The sequence below is a fragment of the Aotus nancymaae genome, unplaced genomic scaffold (genome assembly GCF_030222135.1).
Source record: "Aotus nancymaae isolate 86718 unplaced genomic scaffold, 86718_ANA_hifiasm-v0.15.2.pri h1tg000108l, whole genome shotgun sequence".
NCBI lineage: Eukaryota > Metazoa > Chordata > Mammalia > Primates > Aotidae > Aotus > Aotus nancymaae.
This window is the reverse complement of record NW_026988523.1, coordinates 3,090,283-3,109,964: the sequence shown is the minus strand read 5'-3', so window position 1 is coordinate 3,109,964 and position 19,682 is coordinate 3,090,283. Positions and strand designations below refer to the sequence as shown.

At 39.4% G+C, this 19,682-nt stretch overlaps 2 protein-coding genes across 16 annotated transcripts in view; one reads left to right on the top strand and one right to left on the bottom strand.

Moving 5' to 3' along the window:
* SCYL3 (SCY1 like pseudokinase 3) overlaps positions 1-19,682 on the top strand; it is a 51,791-nt gene that overhangs the window by 25,569 nt on the left and 6,540 nt on the right. For 6 of the 9 annotated variants that reach the window (XM_064370771.1, XM_012444533.3, XM_012444532.3 and 3 more), the window contains 9 exons: positions 2,921-3,023; positions 4,250-4,361; positions 6,593-6,670; positions 8,157-8,296; positions 9,543-9,727; positions 13,064-13,235; positions 16,235-16,393; positions 17,244-17,941; positions 18,378-19,059. In XM_064370771.1, the coding sequence (XP_064226841.1) occupies positions 2,921-3,023; positions 4,250-4,361; positions 6,593-6,670; positions 8,157-8,296; positions 9,543-9,727; positions 13,064-13,235; positions 16,235-16,393; positions 17,244-17,941; positions 18,378-18,434 (1,704 nt within the window). In that variant the 3' untranslated portion in view covers positions 18,435-19,059. Of the gene's footprint in view, positions 1-2,920; positions 3,024-4,249; positions 4,362-6,592; positions 6,671-8,156; positions 8,297-9,542; positions 9,728-13,063; positions 13,236-16,234; positions 16,394-17,243; positions 17,942-18,377; positions 19,060-19,343; positions 19,383-19,682 lie in introns of those variants that run through there. The other 3 variants (XM_021668109.2, XM_021668108.2, XM_012444534.2) reach the window with 2 other exon arrangements.
* Positions 106-19,682, bottom strand: part of FIRRM (FIGNL1 interacting regulator of recombination and mitosis) — a 158,587-nt gene continuing 139,010 nt past the window's right edge. For 4 of the 7 annotated variants that reach the window (XR_010340471.1, XR_010340468.1, XR_010340474.1 and 1 more), the window contains 2 exons: positions 11,501-19,375; positions 106-9,776 (listed from right to left, as the gene is read on the bottom strand). Coding sequence is in view for 1 of the 7 variants with exons in the window: in XM_064370770.1 (XP_064226840.1) it covers positions 19,187-19,375 (189 nt within the window). In the remaining 6 variants the exon portion in view is untranslated. Of the gene's footprint in view, positions 19,376-19,682 lie in introns of all 7 variants that reach the window. The other 3 variants (XR_010340469.1, XR_010340470.1, XM_064370770.1) reach the window with 3 other exon arrangements.

Genomic DNA, 19,682 nt, shown 5'->3' with positions numbered 1-19,682 from the left:
AGGTAGAGATACCTCAGTGTGAACAGTGTTATACCCATTTCACGATAAGTAGTTGTGTTAGTCTGTTTTCATGCTGCTGATAAAGACATATCCAAGACTGGGCAATTTACAAAAGAAAGAGGTTTATTGGACTTACAGTTCCATGTGGCTGAGGAGGCCTCACAATCATGGTAGAAGGTGAAAGGCGCATCTCACATGGTGATAGACAAGAGAAGAGAGCTTGTGCAGAGAGACTCCCTTTTTTAAAACCATCAGATCTCGTGAGACTCATTCACTATTACCAGAACAGAGCAGGAGAGACCAACCTCCATAATTCAGTCACCTCCCACCAGGTTCGTCTCGACAACACGTGAGAATTGTGGGAGTTACAATTCAAGATGAGAGTCACAGCCAAACCATATCATCTCCATCCCTGGCCCCTCCCAAATCTTATGTACTCACATTTCAAAACCAATCATGTCTTCCCAACAGTCCCCCAAAGTTTTCACTCATTTCAGCATTAACTCAAAAGTCCACAGTCCAATGTCTCATCTGAGACAAGGCAAGTCCCTTCCACCTATGAGTTTGTAAAATAAAAAGCAAGTTAGGTGCTTCCTAGATAACAATGGCGGTACAGGCATTGGGTAAATACAGCCATTCCAAATGGGAGAAATTGGCCAAAAAAAAGGACTACAGGCCCCATGCAAGTCTGAAATCCTGTGGGACAGTCAACTCTTAACGCTCCAAAATGATCTCCTTTGATTCCATGTCTTGAATCCTGATCATGCTGATGCAAGAGGTGGGTTCCCATGGTCTTGGGCAGCCCTGCCCCTGTGGCTCTGCAGGTCACAGTCTCCCTCCTGGCTGCTTTCACAGGCTGGTGTTGAAGTGTCTGCAGCTTTTTCAGGCACACTGTGCAAGCTGTCAGTGGATCTACCATTCTGGGATCTGGAGATGATGGCCCTCTTCTCACAGATCCACTAGGCAGTGCCCCAGTAGGAACTCTATGTCAGGGCTCCAGCCTCACATTCCCTTTCACACTGCCCTAGCAGAGGCTGTCCATGGGGACCCTGCCCCTGCAACAGACTTCTTCCTGGGCATCCAGGCATTTCCATACATCTTCTGAAATTTAAGTGGAGGTTCCCAAACCCCAATTCTTGACTTCTGTGCACTTGCAGGCTCAGTACCACATGGAAGCTGCCAAGGGTTGGGGCTTCTACCCACTGAAGCCACATCTTGAGCTCTACATTGGCCCCTTTCAGCCACAGCTGGAGCAGCTGAGATTTTCTTTTCTATTAGATTGTCAGGCTGCAAACTTTCCAAACTTTTATGCTGTTTTCCTTTGAAAATGGAATGCTTTTAATAGCACCCAGGTCGCTTCTTGAATGCTTTGCTGCTTAGAAGTTTCTTCCACCAGATAACCTAAATCATTTCTCTCAAGTTCAAAGTTCCACACCTCTCCAGGGCAGGAGCAAAATGCCACCAGTCTCTGCTAAAACATAACAAGAGTCACCTTTGCTCCACTTTACAAGTTCCTCATCTCCATCTGAGAGCACCTCAGCTTGGACCTTATTGTCCATGTCACTAGCAGCATTTTTGTCAAAGCCATTCAAGTCTCTAGGAAGTTCCAAACTTTCCCACATTTTCCTCTCTTCTTCTGAACCCTCCAAACTGTTCCAGCCTCTGCCTTTACCCAGTTCCAAAGTTGCTTCCACATTTTCAGTTATCTTTTCAGCAATGCCCCACTCTACTGGTACCAATTTAATTGTATTAGTCTGTTTTCATGCTGCTGATAAAGACACACCCAAGACTGGGCAATTTACAAAAGAAAGAGGTTTATTAGACTTACAGTTTCACAATCATGGCAGAAGGCAAAAGGCATTCTCACATAGCAGCAGACAGGAGAAGTGAGCTTGTGCAGGGAAACTCCCCTTTTTAAAACCATCAGATCTTGTGAGGCTCAGTCACTGTCAAGAGAATAGGGCAGGAAAGACCTGCCCCCATAGTTCAATCACCTCCCACCGGTTCTTCCCAGGACATGTGGGAATTGTGGGAGTTATAATTCAGGATGAGACTTGGGTGGGGACATAGCCATACCATGTCAGTAGTTGTACTTTGCAGGAATCCAAAATAATTGTGGAAGCAGCAACCCTTGTCCTTTCTAGTGTGTCACCCAAATCATTCATCTATCTCTAGTTGCCCATTAGTTAGGATTTCAAGATGCACAGAAGAATGATTATTAACATTAGAGTGCTGGCAAAGAAAGATTCAGTTTACCAATAAATTCAAAAGCAGATGCTCCCTCTATGAATGTGTTCTTACAGCCACTGTAAATAAACATTAATCCCCAAAGATATATTTAGTGTGCTTTACAGGAAATATGAACCCTACTATAAACTTAAATATATTAAGACCTAAGATTTGAAATAAATCAGATATATCCAAATCAGTATTATGTATAATATACTAGTGTTTTTAAAATTGGTGATTTGTGGGTTTTAAGTCAATTTAGGGGGTCCTGACTAACATTTTTAAAAAAATAGAATAAAAGAAAATGTCATTGGGCATCTTAGATAGTAAGGCTAAGCATTGTTTTATGAAACTTATGTTTCCATTATGTATGCATTTATGCATGTGTGTGTTTACTGGTTCATGATCTAAGACACATTTTTTACCATGGGTTGCAGTGAAAATGCAGTGGCTTTTCAAAAGCCACTGACATGTGCCATGCTCTGACCTTTTTAAAAATGTTTGCCCATTTTAATGTTTTTAAATGTTTGACAAATTCTATTCAGTAATAGTGTTAAGAATCTATAAATTCATGTGTGGTATTCTGAAGTTTTTTGAATATAATACAAACATGGGAGAAGGTGCTTCAGAGAAAACTAGAAATAGCTTATAAGGCAGATCCTCTAGTTTTAATCGTCTTTACTAATTTTAGTCTCCAGAATTCACAACTCTCCCAGAGTGTCATGGACATGCCCGGGATGCCTTTTCATTTGGAATATTGGTGGAAAGTTTGCTCACAATCTTAAATGAACAGGGTGAGTTGGAGTTATACTACTGCATCTATAGAATAAGTAGGAAAGTCATCGACGGCCTATTCTGTGTGGAATTCTAAGGACTACAGTCTTTGATCATAGTAAGGAATGTGTTGCTTACCAAGTAACTTTTTAGGGCAGATATTAAGAGCATTAAGGAAAGAAGCTTTGGTTTTCATTAGTTTGCATGGTGAAAAGAATTTTAAGTAGGAAGCACTTTGAACTATGGCTGTCAGTATCATGTGTGATTATTTATTGGTAATAGTACTTAAATGGTCTAACTGTAGACTCCGTTCCTTATTGACCCAGCCAATAAGTACATAACTATTATTAATGATTTAATAATTTGAATGGGGTAAAATTCAAAATTTTTTGTTAAATTGGACTTAACATTTCTTTCTCTCTGTTCTTTGAAAGCTCATTTGATTTATTTTCTTATTACTGTAATTTACTCTTCACTTTTTTCTTTCACTGCCTCTAAAAGCTCAGGCTACTAAAGACATTGTTTTCTCCTCTCTTTGGTGTTCTCTAACTGCATGCTTGGCAGCCGGCTTCACTCTACTGTGCCAGCTTTGGGACTTTAATTTTCCACTCATTAAGTTTGGAACATGAGGCATGTGTCACAGTAGGCCCCTTACTGGCCTACATCTCACATGGCTCAAGCTTTGTGCCAGTTCTAATGCAGTTTGTTCTGCCAGGCTTATGCGGTGTTCTGATGTTATAAGTACCATTCGGCTGTCAGCTCTAAATTGTCCCATCCTAAATATTTGAGAATTAAACCCTAAGGCCCTAAGGCATCCATTGTGTATAATGAACTAATTATTCTGTGTATCTAGGATAGTAGCAATTATTTACTATCCTTGGAAGAATTGTGAATTTAATCATTCATATAACTGTGTTCTGTGGATGAGAAACCCCTGTTGAGAAAGGCCCTCCAATCTACCACTGTTAACCCTTCTTCTTTGGGCCTGAGCTGGGTTAAACGGATAATCAGGAAATGAGGGTATAAAAGGGAATGGCACCTGCGGTGGGGTTTGATGGTGGTGGCACAACTTTTTACACCTGCCAAGGAGTTTGGCCTAAGGCAAGCAGGAAGCTATTTAGCAACAGCCAGGGCTTTGTTTGTTTGGGCTTTTACAGGTTGGTTTTTGCTCTCGGCAGTCTCCAGCTATAGAGGTCCTGAAAAGAGGGAGAAGGCATTGGAAACTAACTGTAGCTCTGGATTTCAGTTTCAGCGGATGTTCTCTCCAGCTTTCAACAGACCTTGCACTCAACTTTGCTGAATCCCATTCCAAAATGTCGGCCAGCGCTCTGCACCTTACTATCCCATGACTTCTTCAGGTGAGGGCATCTGGTGTGGTGACGCTGGCTGTTTCCCACTGCTGCTTGCTCTCATATCTTGGATAAGTGCCAGTGGAGAGATTTTGGAGGACCAAATGATGCAATTTCTGTTGTTAATTATTAGGAGAGATTGAATCATGTCCACAGGAGAAAATAGGGGAAGAAATTGGGTTGTCAGTTTTCTATTACAGATAGGAAGTTTTGGCAATCCTCGATTGTCTTCAAGCCTTGGATGTAGAAATTGTAGCAAGATTATTAAGGCTTTCAATAGTGAAGAAGCTGTTAGACACATTGGTTTACAGTTGTAAGTTAATGGAAAAAGTTATTAAACTTAGCCTTTCTGCTGCCATTATATTATTGATAGGAGTTTATTAATCATTTTTTCTCATGGGGATGGGAAATTAGTTCATTTTCTTTGTCTAGTAATATGTGATGGAAGAGCAAAGAAGTCAGTTCAGAGGGAAGGGCAGAATATAACTTAATACTTTATTTGATTCAGAGATGTTTTTGAACCCCTCTTTAAGGTTAGTTTTAATTATGTGTCCTTCATTTTTTTATTTCCATGACTGCAGAACTTCTGCACAGGTTAGTTCCATATTCATGACTTTTATTAGCAAAGCCAATCTTATGTTAGTTTTAAAACTACCCTTATGTGTTTGCATTTAGAGCCTGGGAAAAGCCAGAGCAAAGGGAAGGCTAATATTCCCAAGTGGGGAAAATTACCTGTAGTATAGAACTAGGGGCAGGTCGGGGAAGGGTAATATTATTAAATAAGTAGCATTTGTAGTTACTGGGATTATATTGTCATTTATATTTCAAAGAAACTATCCAAAACTTGTCTTTTTTGAAGAATTTTTTTTAAATTTTTTTTTTTTTTGAGATAGAGTTTTGCTCTTGTTGCCCAGGCTGGAGTGCAATGGTGTAATCTCAGCTCACTACAACCTCCGCCTCCCAGGTTCAAGCAATTCTCCTGCCTCAGCTTCCGCAGTAGCTGGAATTACAGGCATGTGACACCATGCCTGGCTAATTTTTTGTATTTTTAGTAGAGATGAGTTTTCTCCATGTTGGTCAGGCTGATCTTGAACTCCTGACCTCAGGTGATACACCCGCTTTGGCACAGCCTTTGGCCACCGCACCCAGCCAAAAATTTGTGTTTTTAATGGACAAGTAAAAATTTTATATATTTACTATTATGAGAGTCTTTCCAAGGTATTTCTATGCCCTTTTGGATGATTCTTAGAAATATTTTATTTCCCTTGATGAAAGTCTCTACCAAGAACAATCCTTTATGGTAACTAGATTCTCTCATCACTGTGTGTAAAATGAGTTATTTATTAAGAATTGTATTGTAAATTGAGAGGGGAGAAGAAAGCTAAAAACACACAGACCCCACCTGCCAAAATCCCACTGTTAATGTGAGGAGAAAACCCAGCAAAGAGACAACAGAAGAAGCCAAGATCAGCATCTGTTACAGAAGGCTGAACCAGTTTGATTGATTAGATTTCAGTTAAGACGTCTTTGCTGCTGAACCAAGGGGAAGTGGAAGATAAGTATAAACATAAGATGTGGAGACCTAGGTGGTATCTCTGCTTATTGGGCCTCTGAATAGGCTTGTCCAGCTTGTATGCCATAGCATCTGGGGTCCACAGTCTCATATATGGTAGGGTGTGAGCTGAGCAGTGCACAGCCTTTGGAATTCTCTGGCAGCCCTGTAGGAAGCCGACCACTCCACTCACACTCATCCCTGCCTGGCTGAAAGAATGAGCAAGTAACTTACAGCAGGAGAAATGAGACGATTCCTGTATGGAAATTCCACTTTCCACAACCTCTTTAATAGTTTTAATTTCATCAAAGGAGACTTGAGTCACTAGTATTTTGTAACGGTAATGTCATTTCTCCCAGGATATTTCATTTAACAACATCCTATTACAGCCAACAATTTGGAGGATTTTTTCTGGCTTTTTAAACCATAAAGTATGTTAGCGTGTGTGTGTTTAAGCTTGTATCCTCTTCACAGATCTCTTTGATATTAAAATACTAGATTACTCTGTAGAGGCTTGTTCCATGTATTTGTCTCATAAGCTACTTAGTTGTAATAGAATCTTTTAAATGGCAAAGGAGAATGTTTCTTTGTTGAAAATTATATTGATGTAGTCTGTGGTTATGGCCTCAACATTTAACATGCCCTCTCTAATCTGTTCTGCTGAATTCCTTCTCTTTTTGGCATTTAGAAATGATTTTCTGGAAGTTGTGAATTTTTTGAAAAGTTTAACATTGAAGAGTGAAGAGGAAAAAACGGAATTCTTTAAGTAAGTACAGAAGTTAAGAACTTAAATTCAGTAACTTGGATTAAGTCCATGTAATCACTTTAGGTATTCTAGAGATGAGTCAGACATTTCACATTTACTGAACATTTCCTGTGTGTCAGGCTTTCTCCTAGGCCCTGCGATAGGTATTTCTGGTGAAGAAAACAGGTACCCAGACTGATAATCCTTAAACGAGGGATGGGGGGGTGGGTACAGTAGTGGAGCTTTTGGAAGGAGTCCTGAAAACAGAGGGCAGGAGGAGGTCGTTAAAGAAAAGGTATTCTAGGCGGAGGGACAACATGAACAAATGCACAAAGAAAAGACCTAGTATGACTTGTGCAGGAACTGGCAAGAAGTTGAGTCCTGCTGGAGGATAAATTTCCAAACAAGGATAGGTAGGAGGTAGCCCTTGCATGTGGAAGTGAGGAGTGCTGACATTATTTGTAAATAGGAGGGAGCAGTTGAAGCTGCAGTCAAGTTGGGGGAAGTGTTGGTGCAGTGTCCTGGAAGAAAGGAATGCTGGGGCAGTGGTAGGGTAGGGGTAGCCTTAAGTAAGAGGAGGCCCTTGGATCCTTGATAACTAGAGGGAGGTGGGAATGAGTATCGATGTAAACCTATTTTGCTGATAGCAGTGTAAGGGTTTGAAGGTGATAATGCATGTCACTTGTTTCCTAACAGAGTAGGAGGCAAGGATATCTGCTAAGGGTGATTGTATAATGGAGTAATATTACCATTAATACCTAATATCTGTATTTCTTAACAAAGTGCTTTTATATATGTTGTTTTAATTTATGAGGTTAGTGACAAAAGCCTGTATTTTGTTAGTATGGAAACTTTCTATATCGTTTAAATTTGAGAAAGCATCTTATATTATCTAGAAAGCGTGTCTTATTAGGGTAAAAAGGAGGGCACTTTTGCTATTAGTAAGGGGATAATTTGTTGGATTCATTTCCTGGTGTGGATTGGAGGTGTGCTGACTAGCTGGCTTTTTCTCACACTTTCTACATTTTTTTTTTTTTTTTTTTTTTTTAGAGGAAATCTCACTTTGTCACAGGCTAGAATGCAATGGCATGATCTCAGCTTACTGCACCCTCCGCCTCCCAGGTTCAAGTGATTGAACCTCAGTGTCCCATGCCTCAGTCCTGAGTAGCTGGGATTACAGGTGTCCACCACCATACCCGGCTAATTTTTGTACTTTCAGTAGAGAGAGAGTTTTGCCATGTTGGCCAGGCTGGTCTCAAACTCCTGACCTTAAGTGATCCACCTGCCTCAGCTGTCCAGAGTGCTGGGATTACAGGCGTGAGCCACTGCACCTGGCCATGCATTTTTCTTAAGTACTTGGGGACCAATCTGTTCATCTTCCCTGTCTCCATTTCAAAATGTATTACCTTGATAGAAGTGAGAGAGAGGCTGTGTGGGGGCTAAACTGTAAAAATAAGCTGATACAGTGTCATGACCAGTTTCCTGGGCTTTCCTTTTTTGTCCTCAGATTTCTGCTGGACAGAGTCAGCTGCTTGTCAGAGGAATTGATAGCTTCAAGGTTGGTGCCTCTTCTGCTTAATCAGTTGGTGTTTGCAGAGCCAGTGGCTGTTAAGAGTTTTCTTCCTCATCTGCTTGGCCCCAAAAAAGGTGAATTCTTTTTCAAAGTATTATTGCTAATTAAGGAGTTTGGTGATTATTAGTCCATATTTGAGCAGGATGAGATTACTGTGCGGTGTAGTTAATGTTGGTTCTAAAAATGGAGAACAATGGTTGGCCCCTGATGTGATAACTGTAATTCAAACCTGGGTACCAGAGTCCACAGGATAAATATGAAGCATCTTCCTAGAGAGTCCAGTTTACTATAGTAAGTTATTACATCTGACTACAATCTGAAATATACATATGAAGTTTTAAAGTAAGGCATGCATCTTCAAAGAACTTTCACATTTACCATGAATCATTTAGGCCTGTGCCCCCTAACTTACCAAGAGCAACCCATTTATTTTCTGTTTTCAGTGAAAAGCACTGAGATCATTTTACTTCTTGGGGCTTTAGGTTTTTTTCTGAATGTGAAATAAGGTTATTGCTTTAGAATTTTACAATTTTATAGGACTATAGATGGTAACACAACAGATTAGAGAATATAGTATCAATGTAACACTAGAATTTTAAGTTACACAGAATCCTGCCTTCAGAATTTCTTTTCTAAAAGGGATCTCGTCCAACAAAGCATTGTTACAGTTTAGAATTTCCTTATGTCTCTATTTTGATATCATTCCCTTTTGCCATGAGTTTTTCTTTATAGCTTTTTTATCCTATTCCTCAGTAAGTCTTAAACAGGGGTGTGCCTCTGAATCACCTGTGCTGCTTTTTAAAAATTTGTCTGTTTGCCTGATCCACTGGTTCTAGAACAGAGCCAGGACATAGGTATACATATTTTTTAAAAGTTCTCAAATAATTCTTATGCATACCTGCCTGATAACCACTACTGTAAATACTGGAAAGAGGACTGTCCAGCATCAAGTCCCACTGTAGCATTTAACACCTGGATTTGCAAGTAAAACGGTAACAACAGTATCAATATGTCACAAATCTAGTGTATGAAAATCCTCACCGATTACACATAAATTTATAAAAAGTTACTGACTCAGAATGCTATTAAAATACAAGCTTTGTTGTACACTAAGTGTGATCTCTAGTATTTCAAAAACTCTTCAAGATAGAGTATACTTAACATAATGAAGCCTTAAGTAATTTTGGGTCAAGATAATAACTTTCCTTTGGCTTGGAGCATTCGATTTTAGAAGAGTACTTAGAATATGTGTAGTTTTGGGCTCTTTTCACTGAAATGAAAATTTGTTTTTTCATCTGTAACCTTTGATTTTTCGGGTAGGTCACGCGCAGGGAGAAACTCCTTGCTTGCTCTCACCAGCCCTGTTCCAGTCACGGGTGATCCCCGTGCTTCTCCAGTTGTTCGAAGTTCACGAAGAGCATGTGCGGATGGTGCTGCTGTCTCACATCGAGGCCTATGTGGAGCACTTCACTCAGGAGCAGCTGAAGAAAGTCATCTTGCCACAGGTCAGAGGCCAAGTTTGTGGTGGGGTAGACACAACCTGAGGAGAGAGTGCTGAAAGGAAGGAGGAGGTTTGGAGGTATTCAGATAATAGCTTAGAAAGCCTTGAGGCAGCAGTTCAGTGTAAAAGCCTGTGGAATACAAAGGGCTGAAATCCATTTAACTGTCATATTTGGTCTTAACCTGGGAGAAACTATAATTGTGTGCTAGTTTTGGTGGGGGCGGAATAAATAATAATAATATATGGAGCACTTTGTGAGCATAAAATGTAATCCATAATTATTATAAAAAAATGAGAACAGAGAGGAACATGAGATGATTAGTATCAGTGGCTTTCAGCCTGTTGTTATCAGCCACTAGGGAACCTTATTATGATTTGCCTACCAAAGGGTTTCAAGTTTGTATTAGTTTCTTAAGTGACATAACAAATTATCACAAACTGCGTAGCCTAGAGCAATAGAAATTTATTCTCTCTTGGTTCTGGAGGCCAGAATTCTAAAACCAGGTTGTCACCAGGACCTGCTTCTTCTGAAAGCTGTAGGATATGAAAGGGACTCCTCCTTACAAGCTTCACGTAGCTCCCAGCAGTCCTTGGTATTTCTTGGCTTTTGGCTGTGTTATTCCAGTCTCTGCCTTTGTTGTCACGTGGCCTTCTTAGAAAGACACCAGCCATTGAATTTATCGCCTACCTTAACCCAGTATGACCTCATCTAAAGGTCATATTCTGCATGGACATACTTTTGGAGGGATACTGTTCAACCTAGTTTGAGGTTTAAAAAAATTTGTTTTAAAAGACTCTAATCACCTGGTATCTTTCAAATAATTTGTTTTCCTGTGAGAGTAACACTTCTCCTGCTTTCAAGGAGCTAGTAAGTGGGACATGTTTCAGTCATCTGTTCATAAACTACCCCAAAACTTAGTGCCTTAAAACAACAATCATTAACTCTCACGATTTTTTTGATTGACTGGAGTCAGTTGGAGGTTCTGTCCCACATGTCAGCTGAGGCTTCAGTCATCTGGGGCCTGACAAGATCTGACACACATCCAAAATGGCTCCTTGGTACCTTGGAAGGGGTGGCTAAGAAGCTGGGCCTTTGTCTCCATGAACTCTAAGGAAGCGTAGGGGCTTCTGTCCCCCCATGTGACATTTCCACATGATTTCTCTAGCAAGGTAGGTGGACTTCTTAAATGGCTGGTCAGGGCTTAAAAAAAAGGTGGTGGGGAGTAGGGCAGGAGACGAAGCCTTCTTAAAGTGTAGGTTTTTGCCTCGTTCTCTCAGAGTTGCAAAAGTCAGACCAGGTTCACTGTGGGATGGGTTTACTCAAGGGCATGGATACTGGAAGTGTGATTCACTGGGGGCTGACTTTAAGGTCACTATGTTGTACTGACTGCAACATAGCACTTCGTATTTACATATCCAGCAGTAACTGTTACCCTGTGTATAGTTGTGTCTGGAAATTTGGAAGAGGAATGAAGCACTCTAACTCTGAAATGGAGGTGTCATTATGGGTTCCAGAATTGAACTGAGGTCAAAGAAAGAGTAAATGTTGAGCATGTGGAAGACAATGAAAACTCTCATTACTTAGGAAACTATTTCCCCGAAAGAAGAGGGGGCCAGTTTGTGTGTGCTAGAAAGTTCACTTTGGTAGCAGTGTGGAAGAGAGGCCACAGAAAGAGAGATAAGCTACGAAGCTGTTAGAATAGTTTAAGAGATGACAAAGGCTGGGGAAAGTGTGACAGTGGTTATAGGAGAGGGACACAGAAGGGGTAGTACTCACTTTCTCACTAGATGGAAGAGGTGTTGAGGATGACAGATTTTTGGCTTGGGTGGATTGCTGTTTTATGATCATATTCAGTGGGTAGAACTCTAATCATATGCAAAAGAAACATGCTTTAGTTCACTTGTACAGAAGGTGCCTGATCTGTTAGCACTGGTCCTAATAATTATCTTTTGAGTCCTCTTTGAAACCTTTGATCTTACTATATAAATGAGGAAACCAGGCCAGACAAATAAAAAGATCAATCGGTTGAGTCACATTGAGAATTATTAGCAGAGCTAAGACCAAAACTCAAGATCCCTGATACCTATCACACCCTGCTGCTTCCACTAGGCAGGCCAGTTACTATGGCCTTGTGTCTGGCTGGTGCAGATGCTTTGAAGGTCATCTCCTTCCTTATATGCAGAGCAGTACTTGCCTGGTATCTGCATGTGACTGTCTTCTAAGGTGCTTTTGTTCGCAAGTAACTGAAACTCACTTTAAAACAGCCAAAGTGAAAAAAAATTAATGAAAGAAGTTAGACTACCTTAGATGGAAATCAAGTGCAGCTGGGGCTTACAGCTGTTTTTTCATTCATTTTTTTCTCTCTGCATCTGTTTGACTTTTGACTCTCTGAAGATCAGCTTTCCTTGTTTTGGTGTGCACATGGCCAAACATGGTTGTCCCATAACTTCCAAGTTTTCTGTCCTCATCAAAAAAAATTCTGTGTTGCCCAAGCTAGAGTGCAGTGGCTCTTCATAGGCATGATCCCACTACCGATCAGCACAGGAGCTTTGACCTGCTCCATTTCTGCCCTGGGCTGGTTCACCCCTCTTTAGGCAACCTGGTGGTCCCCAGCTCCTGGGAGGTCACCATATTGATGCTGAACTTAGTGCAGACACCCAATCAGCATAGCACATCACAGTGCATAACTCCTGGGCTCAAGTGATCCACCTGCCTTCTGAGTAGGGCCACAGGCATGTGTCTCTCTGCCTGGCATACTGTCCTCATTTTCAGCAAACCAACATAAACTGGAAATAAAAATTATAGTTTATATTACTGGACAAGAGATCATGATGGGCTCACTTTGGGGGACAGGTGTTACATGCATCATTTACAAAGAAAATTTTAAGGTCTTTCCCTTAAAAAGAGCTGAAAAGAGGAGCATGGAAGGGAACATAACTGTTAGTGCCCTAGATGAGTTCTGAGTCGCTCTGCAAAACACTACCAGTACAGGAACTGTTTATTACAGTTCTGTGATGTGAGTACAGAGATGAAGATGTAACATTTAAAATCTTTTGAAGCAATGTGACAGTAAATTTATGTTTCCAACATTTGGTTTTTTAATTTTGTTTCGATTGTATTTTTAAAAAATATATTAAGTCCGTGATGGATTGGGAGGGGAAGATACTGGTCTTTTACCACAGGTAGTTTGAGAGCCACTGACCTGGAACACATATCTAAGGTAAGTAATGTAGTTTATCTGAATAAGCATAATCTGTTTGCAGCCCAATTGCTCATTTACAGGGGAAGAAAGAGATAGGCATTGTGGTTGTCAACTCTTATTACCTTATTTGCTCCTAGGTTTTGCTGGGCCTACGTGATACTAGTGATTCCATTGTGGCAATTACTCTTCATAGCCTAGCAGTGCTGGTCTCTCTACTTGGACCAGAGGTGGTTGTGGGAGGAGAACGAACCAAGATCTTCAAACGTACTGCCCCAAGTTTTACTAAAAATATTGACCTTTCTCTAGAAGGTAAGAATTATTAAAAGGTCTAGCTTTTTGTGTATGTGTTTTTTTTAGATTTTTAATATTATGTAACTAATGTAGGAGGGTCATATTCAAATGATACAAAGAAGTGTAAGTTCATTTCCCTTTCTAAACTTCTAGGGGAGTGTAACTGATTTTCAGTGGGAATCCTTTCATACTTTTAAGCTTGCAGAAAGACACCAATGTATGTTTACACATGCATTGCATGTGTAGTCATGTACCATGTCAAGATGCTTTGGTCAACAGAGGACCTCATAAATGACAGACCATCTATACCATGGTGGTCCCGTGACATTATAATGGAGCTGAAAAATTGCTATTGGCAGTTGATGATGTAGTTGTAGTGGAATGCATTAGTCATGCGTTTGTGGCAATGCTGGTGTAAACAAACCTAGTGTGCTGCCAGTCACATAAAAGTATGGTGCATACAGTTGTGTACAGTACATACTGCTTGGTAATGATAAACGACTATGTAACTGGTTTGTATGTTTACTATACTTTTAATCATTCGTGTACTCCTTCTACTTACAAAAATAAAAGTTAGTGAAACAGCCTCAAGGAGGTCCTTCAGGAGGTATCCCAGAAAGCATTGTTACCAGAGGACAGGACAGCTCCCTGCAGACCTTCCAGCGGAATAAGCTGTGGAGGGCAAAGACAGTGGTATTGATGATCTTGACCCTGTGTCAGCCTGGGCTAATGTGTGTGACTGTGTCTTAGCTTTTACAAAAAAGTTCCAAAGTAAAAATAAGTAAATAATTTTAAAAACCGAAAAAGCTCACAGAATAAGGATATAAAGAAAATATTTTGGTACAATTGTACAATGTTTTAAGCATAGTGTTATAAGAGTCAGTTAAAAACATTTAACAGTTTATAAAGTAAAAAAGTTATAGTAAACTAAGGGATTATTAAAGAAATTTTTTTCATGAACTTTTAGTGTAGCCTTAGTGTTTATAAAGTGTATAGTAGTGTACAGTAATGTCCTAGGCCTTCATATTCATTCACTGGTGACTCAGAGCAACTTCTAGTCCTGTAAACCCTATACAGGCATACCATGTATCATTTTTACTTTACCTTTTCTATGTTTAGAGACACAAATAATTACCACTGTGTTAATAATTACCTACAGTATTCAGTACAGTAACATGCTGTATCAGTTTATAGCCTAGGTGTGTAGTAGGCTATACCATCTATGATGTTCGTACAAGGACAAAATCACCTGAGATCCATTTTTCAGAACATATCCCCATTGTTAAGTGATGCATGATGGTGTAGGATTTTTGTTTAAATAGTAAGAAAATGCCATGCACAAATCTATAATTTGTTTTCTTTCAGTAGCATATCAGGGACCTGTCTAGGTTAATACATAGAAGTCTAACTTCCTCTTTAGTGATTTCTTTATTCATGGATACTGCATCTATTTCTGGATTTTTAATCACTACAAACAGTGCTGCAATAAATATCTTTATACATGTATCTTTCCAGTTGGTCCTCCATATTTGCAGGTTCTGCATCTGCAGATTCAACCAACTGTGGATCAAAAATACTCAGAAAAGAAACACAAACTAAAGGTATTATAAGTAATGCAGAAATGATTTAAAGTATTATGGGATGATATATACATAGTTTATATTTAAATACTACTTTATTTTCTTTAAGAGACTTGAACATCTGGAGACATGGTCAGAAGTATACTTGCTGGGCCAAAGGATATATTTTAAATTTAGTAGATATTGTTAGATTACAAAAAGGTTGCATCCATTCTTATTAACACTAGATGTTTAAGTTCTTGTGACTCTTGTTGGCCTATGGGGTAAAAAGCTGTTGACTGATACTTAAGGAAATCCTTATTTCTGGTATGTTCCCAGTGGATGTTACCTGGGAGGTAGCAGTTTAGAAGAATTTTGTATCAACAATGTCATTACTTCTTTGTATAGCTTTCAATAACACAGTGACCTTGTTATGTAATTCTGGATTTCTAATTCAGTTCTCATTGATAGTTGATAACATGGAGACACTTACTAGAAAAGAGTTATCAGATAGGCTTTTCTCTAATTTTGATAAAAGAATTTTTAAAGCAACACTGGCTTCCTGAAGTTTTGAAGAGTTTACCTCTTCCTTGGTGCTAATGAAACCAGTGTTGCGGCTGCAGAGAGCTTGAAAAGGGTGATGTACACAGGCTGTGGTCTCATTTTCAGCCAAGAAAGGGAAATAGGAAATAAGTCTGCCTGAAAGAGAGGTGGAGAACGTGGTTCAGAGAAGAGGACATTGGGTGGGACTTCAGGGAAGTTAGTGGCACAAAGAAGAGAGTGGAGGGCTTGTAGAGGCCAGGCGTTAGAAGGCTGGGGTGAGGAGGGGAGATGTGGTGCTGGAGACCTAATTGTAAGAGTTTACCCCAAGCCATCCCCCACATCCTCAGACTTTTTTTTTTTTTGGCCAATGGCCAATTTTTGAGTATAAACTTTCTAGTAAACTGTTAAAAGACATTTCTTGAACCTTTTTTTTTTTTTCCCCCAGTTGAGGGTAAAATGTCCATAGCATAAATTTATTATTTTAAATACTTTTAAATGTATAATTTTGTGGTATTAAGTACATTTATATTCTTGTCCTCATCCTCTTCAACATTTATTCTTTAAAGAAAAGTAGAATCAGTTGATTTTAAATCACCCACCAACATGTTTTGAAGGGCTGTAACTTTTGAACTAGGTGCCCCAAAGGTTGTATCTATATAATAAATATTTGGATCCTTTCTAGCCATCACCACGACACGGAATAGACACAGCCTGTTGTTAAACACCTCTAGGACAGGCAGTCTATTCCATAATGGGTGTATGTCTTCAAATGTTTGAAGATGTTCTCTCCTGCCTTTTATCTTTTATCTGTGTGAAAATATACCCATTTCACTTATGCTCACCAACCATGTGATTGATAGATCAAGAAGCAATTTACTGTCCCTTTCATGTTTTGGAGTTTTTATTTACCTTCAGATTCTCCTGTGCGTGTCGTCTGCAGCCAGCACAGTCAGATCTCGCCAATCTTGGAGAACCCCTTCTCTAGCATATTCCCTAAATGTTTCTTTTCTGGCAACATGCCCATCAACAAGAAGCACATACATCAAGATTACTACAATACTCTTTTACAGACAGGTAGAAATATTACATTTATATAGCTTTTCCATTGCTTGGATGAATGTTTTCCTGAGACTAATAAGCTTAAGTTCTGAGAATTAAGAGCATTTGGGGAGTTTTGAGACTGATTTGTTTGTAATTATGTAGTCAGCTTTGGCCTCATCTTGTTTCTCCAGACTATTGTATATATACCTACCTCTTAAGTGGTGAGAAGAGCAGGTTGACATTACTTGAATTCTTTTTTGCACTGACACTTTGAGACTTTTGATGCCCTAGTGCAGCATCTTCTAAATTGTACCAAGAATGATAGTTTTGAAAGATGTTAATAGGCGTGTGGTAAAAAAAAAAAAAAAAAAAAAATTCTGTGGCTAAATAAGTTTGGGGAAATGAGAGCAAAGTCATTAACACATTGCACAGAGTTTCTCAGTGCCTTAACTACTACACTAAGGGAAATCTGCTTAAAGTGAGGATAAGTTGGGTTAGGCAAACTTATTTGAGCATAGAACACTTTTTCAGGCATATGTAATTAACATCCTAAGGATAACACTGCCTGGCATAGAGCATTTCTTTGTTTATGTATAGATAATTATGCTAACATGCTATATGTGTGGATATTTAATAAGGACTAGATGCTCTAATTACTTACATGCTTCCATGGAGCTAATAAATATTATATAATAAGTATTTGGATAACATGACATCATTGATGTTGAGTAATGTTCTGCTGGGATCTCTTGTTAGTTTAGTGTGCATGGATATTTCGTAGTAATTAGATCTATACTACTACACTTCCTTAATGCTATCCTTCCCCTAAATGTAGTTCTTGCCCTTAACCAGTATTTTATGAGAATAATTCTTATCCCCACAGGCAATCCGTTTTCTCAGCCTATTAAATTTCCCATAAATGGACTCTCAGATGTAAAAAATTCTTCAGAGGACAGTGAAAACTTCCCATCAAGTTCTAAAAAGTCTGAGGAGTGGCCTGACTGGAGCGAGCCTGAGGAGCCTGAAAATCAGACTGTCAACATACAGGTTTGGCCTAGAGAACCATGTGATGCTGTCAAGTCCCAGTGCACTACTTTGGATGTGGGGGAGTCGTCTTGGGATGACTGTGAGCCCGGCAGCTTAGATACTAAAGTAAACCCAGAAGGTGGAATTACTGCTACAAAACCTGTTACCTCAGGGAAGCAGAAGCCCATTCCTGCTTTGCTTCCACTCACTGAAGAGTCTACGACTTGGAAATCAAGCCTACCCCAAAAGACTAGTCTTCTACAAAGTGGGGACGACCCAGACCAAATCAAGCCACCAAAAGTGTCATCATCACAAGAAAGGCCCCTTAAGGTTCCATCAGAACTTGGTTTAGGAGAGGAATTTACCATTCAAGTAAAAAAGAAGCCAGTAAAAGATCCTGAGATGGATTGGTTTGCTGATATGATCCCCGAAATTAAGCCTTCTGCTGCTTTTCTTATATTACCTGAATTGAGGACAGAAATGGTCCCTAACAAGGATGATGTCTCCCCAGTGATGCAGTTTTCCTCAAAATTTGCAGCAGCAGAAGTTGCTGAGGTGAGTACTTTTTCTGAAGTAAATGGTGCTACTAGCTTTAGGATTTCCCTCATAGGTCCTAGTTGCAGTATCCCATTTATAACAAGCAACATGCTATTATTTTCCCAATCAAGTCAAGCACAAAATCAGTTTCTCTCATTGGTATCTTTCTTTCCTTCCCCAGAATAATGTAGCAATGCTTAGGCTGTTTGTTTAATGATCTATTATAACCTTTTTATTTGGGAAAAAGATTAAAACAAGGATATATGGTGTCATCCACACTGATTTTTACTGGATTTTATGCTTTTTAAAAAGCTATTATTTTCCAATGCTGTGGTTTTGTAATTAGCACAAGGCAGTGTTTCTGGTACCAAAAGATACATTTTAAATTCCTGCTTTTTCAGATTTGCATATGATGTGTTTCAGTGGGTTCTTGGTGTGCTTTATTTTGTTGCAGGGAGAGGCTGAAGGCTGGGAAGAAGGGGAGCTGAACTGGGAAGATAATAACTGGTGACAATGAATGTGAGTTAAACTTTAGGAAAAGGGATTCCCTTTTTTTAAAAAAAAAAATACCTCAAAAGCAGGCTTTGGGGACAAGAAAACCCCAAAGTGGCCTGCTTTTCCCATCCCAGGAGCTCTTTATCCAGTCTGTGCCAACTGAGACTGACTGAGTGCTGGCTAAAAGCCCTGGGTGGTGAGGCTTACTGTACTGGTTTCTAGGAGGGAAGAGCCTTTGTGCGTTTGACTGAGGCCAGTTTCTATGAAGAGCAAGTAGCTGAGCAGAGGTTGAATTTACTGCTTTTTCCAGGACAATTCTGGAAGTAAAGAAAATAATAGAAGAATTCAAGCTGGTTAGCTTAATAATTTTGTGACATTTCTTTAACATAAGAGTAAGCTCTATTATGAAATTCAACTTAAAAAAAAATTAGCTATAAATTATATAAATGATTTTAAATGCTGAGGTTTCCTTAGGCAGCTTATTTATTTGTTTACAGTTATACTATCTGAGTGAATGGTCCTTGGTGGATCTGGGCAGTTCTCGACTGTTCCACATGTATTACATTGTACCAAAGTTCTTAATGAGACTATCCCCCACAATCCTGTTCTCTAAATGTCAAATAAAGATTATTTTCACTAGATTGAACTTTACAAAATTTGTTTTATATCTGTTTGTTAGAAAACGTACACGTAAGTATTTTCAGTTGACAAAGCGTCAAACCCAGTTCCGCCTAGTGATAATATGGTCCAGTCCATTCGGGTTTCACCCTACAGTATATAACGTTTTAGCTTATCCATCCTTTTTTGTAGCACCTCCATTTCCATTAAAAGCCAGGCTGGAGCAGGACCCTTTTGGAGTAATGACTCAGTTGCTTCCAAGGCCCCTGCTATTGTGTGTAGTGCTGACCTGTACTCTTCTTCCCAGGGGAACTCGTGACGAGCTTTTTTTGCATAAGGCTGGAAAGTAAGTAAAACATAAGTAATATCATAATATCAAAATAACCATTCTATAAAGAACCTTCCTTTTGGACTAAAGCTTATAGAACAAATTCTAAAATTGCAAAAAAGCTTAAGTGCAAATTTTATTCTAGTTATTGGCTCACAAAGGCAGGAGAGTGCAATCCGAAACTCCTACACAGTCATCTAGAAAAATATGTAAAGGCATTTTGGTTTATCATAGCAATTCAGAGTACTACTACCAGTGTATTAGTTTGTATATGGTATACAACAATGTGTAACCTATCCCAAAGGGCTCCCACTGAGA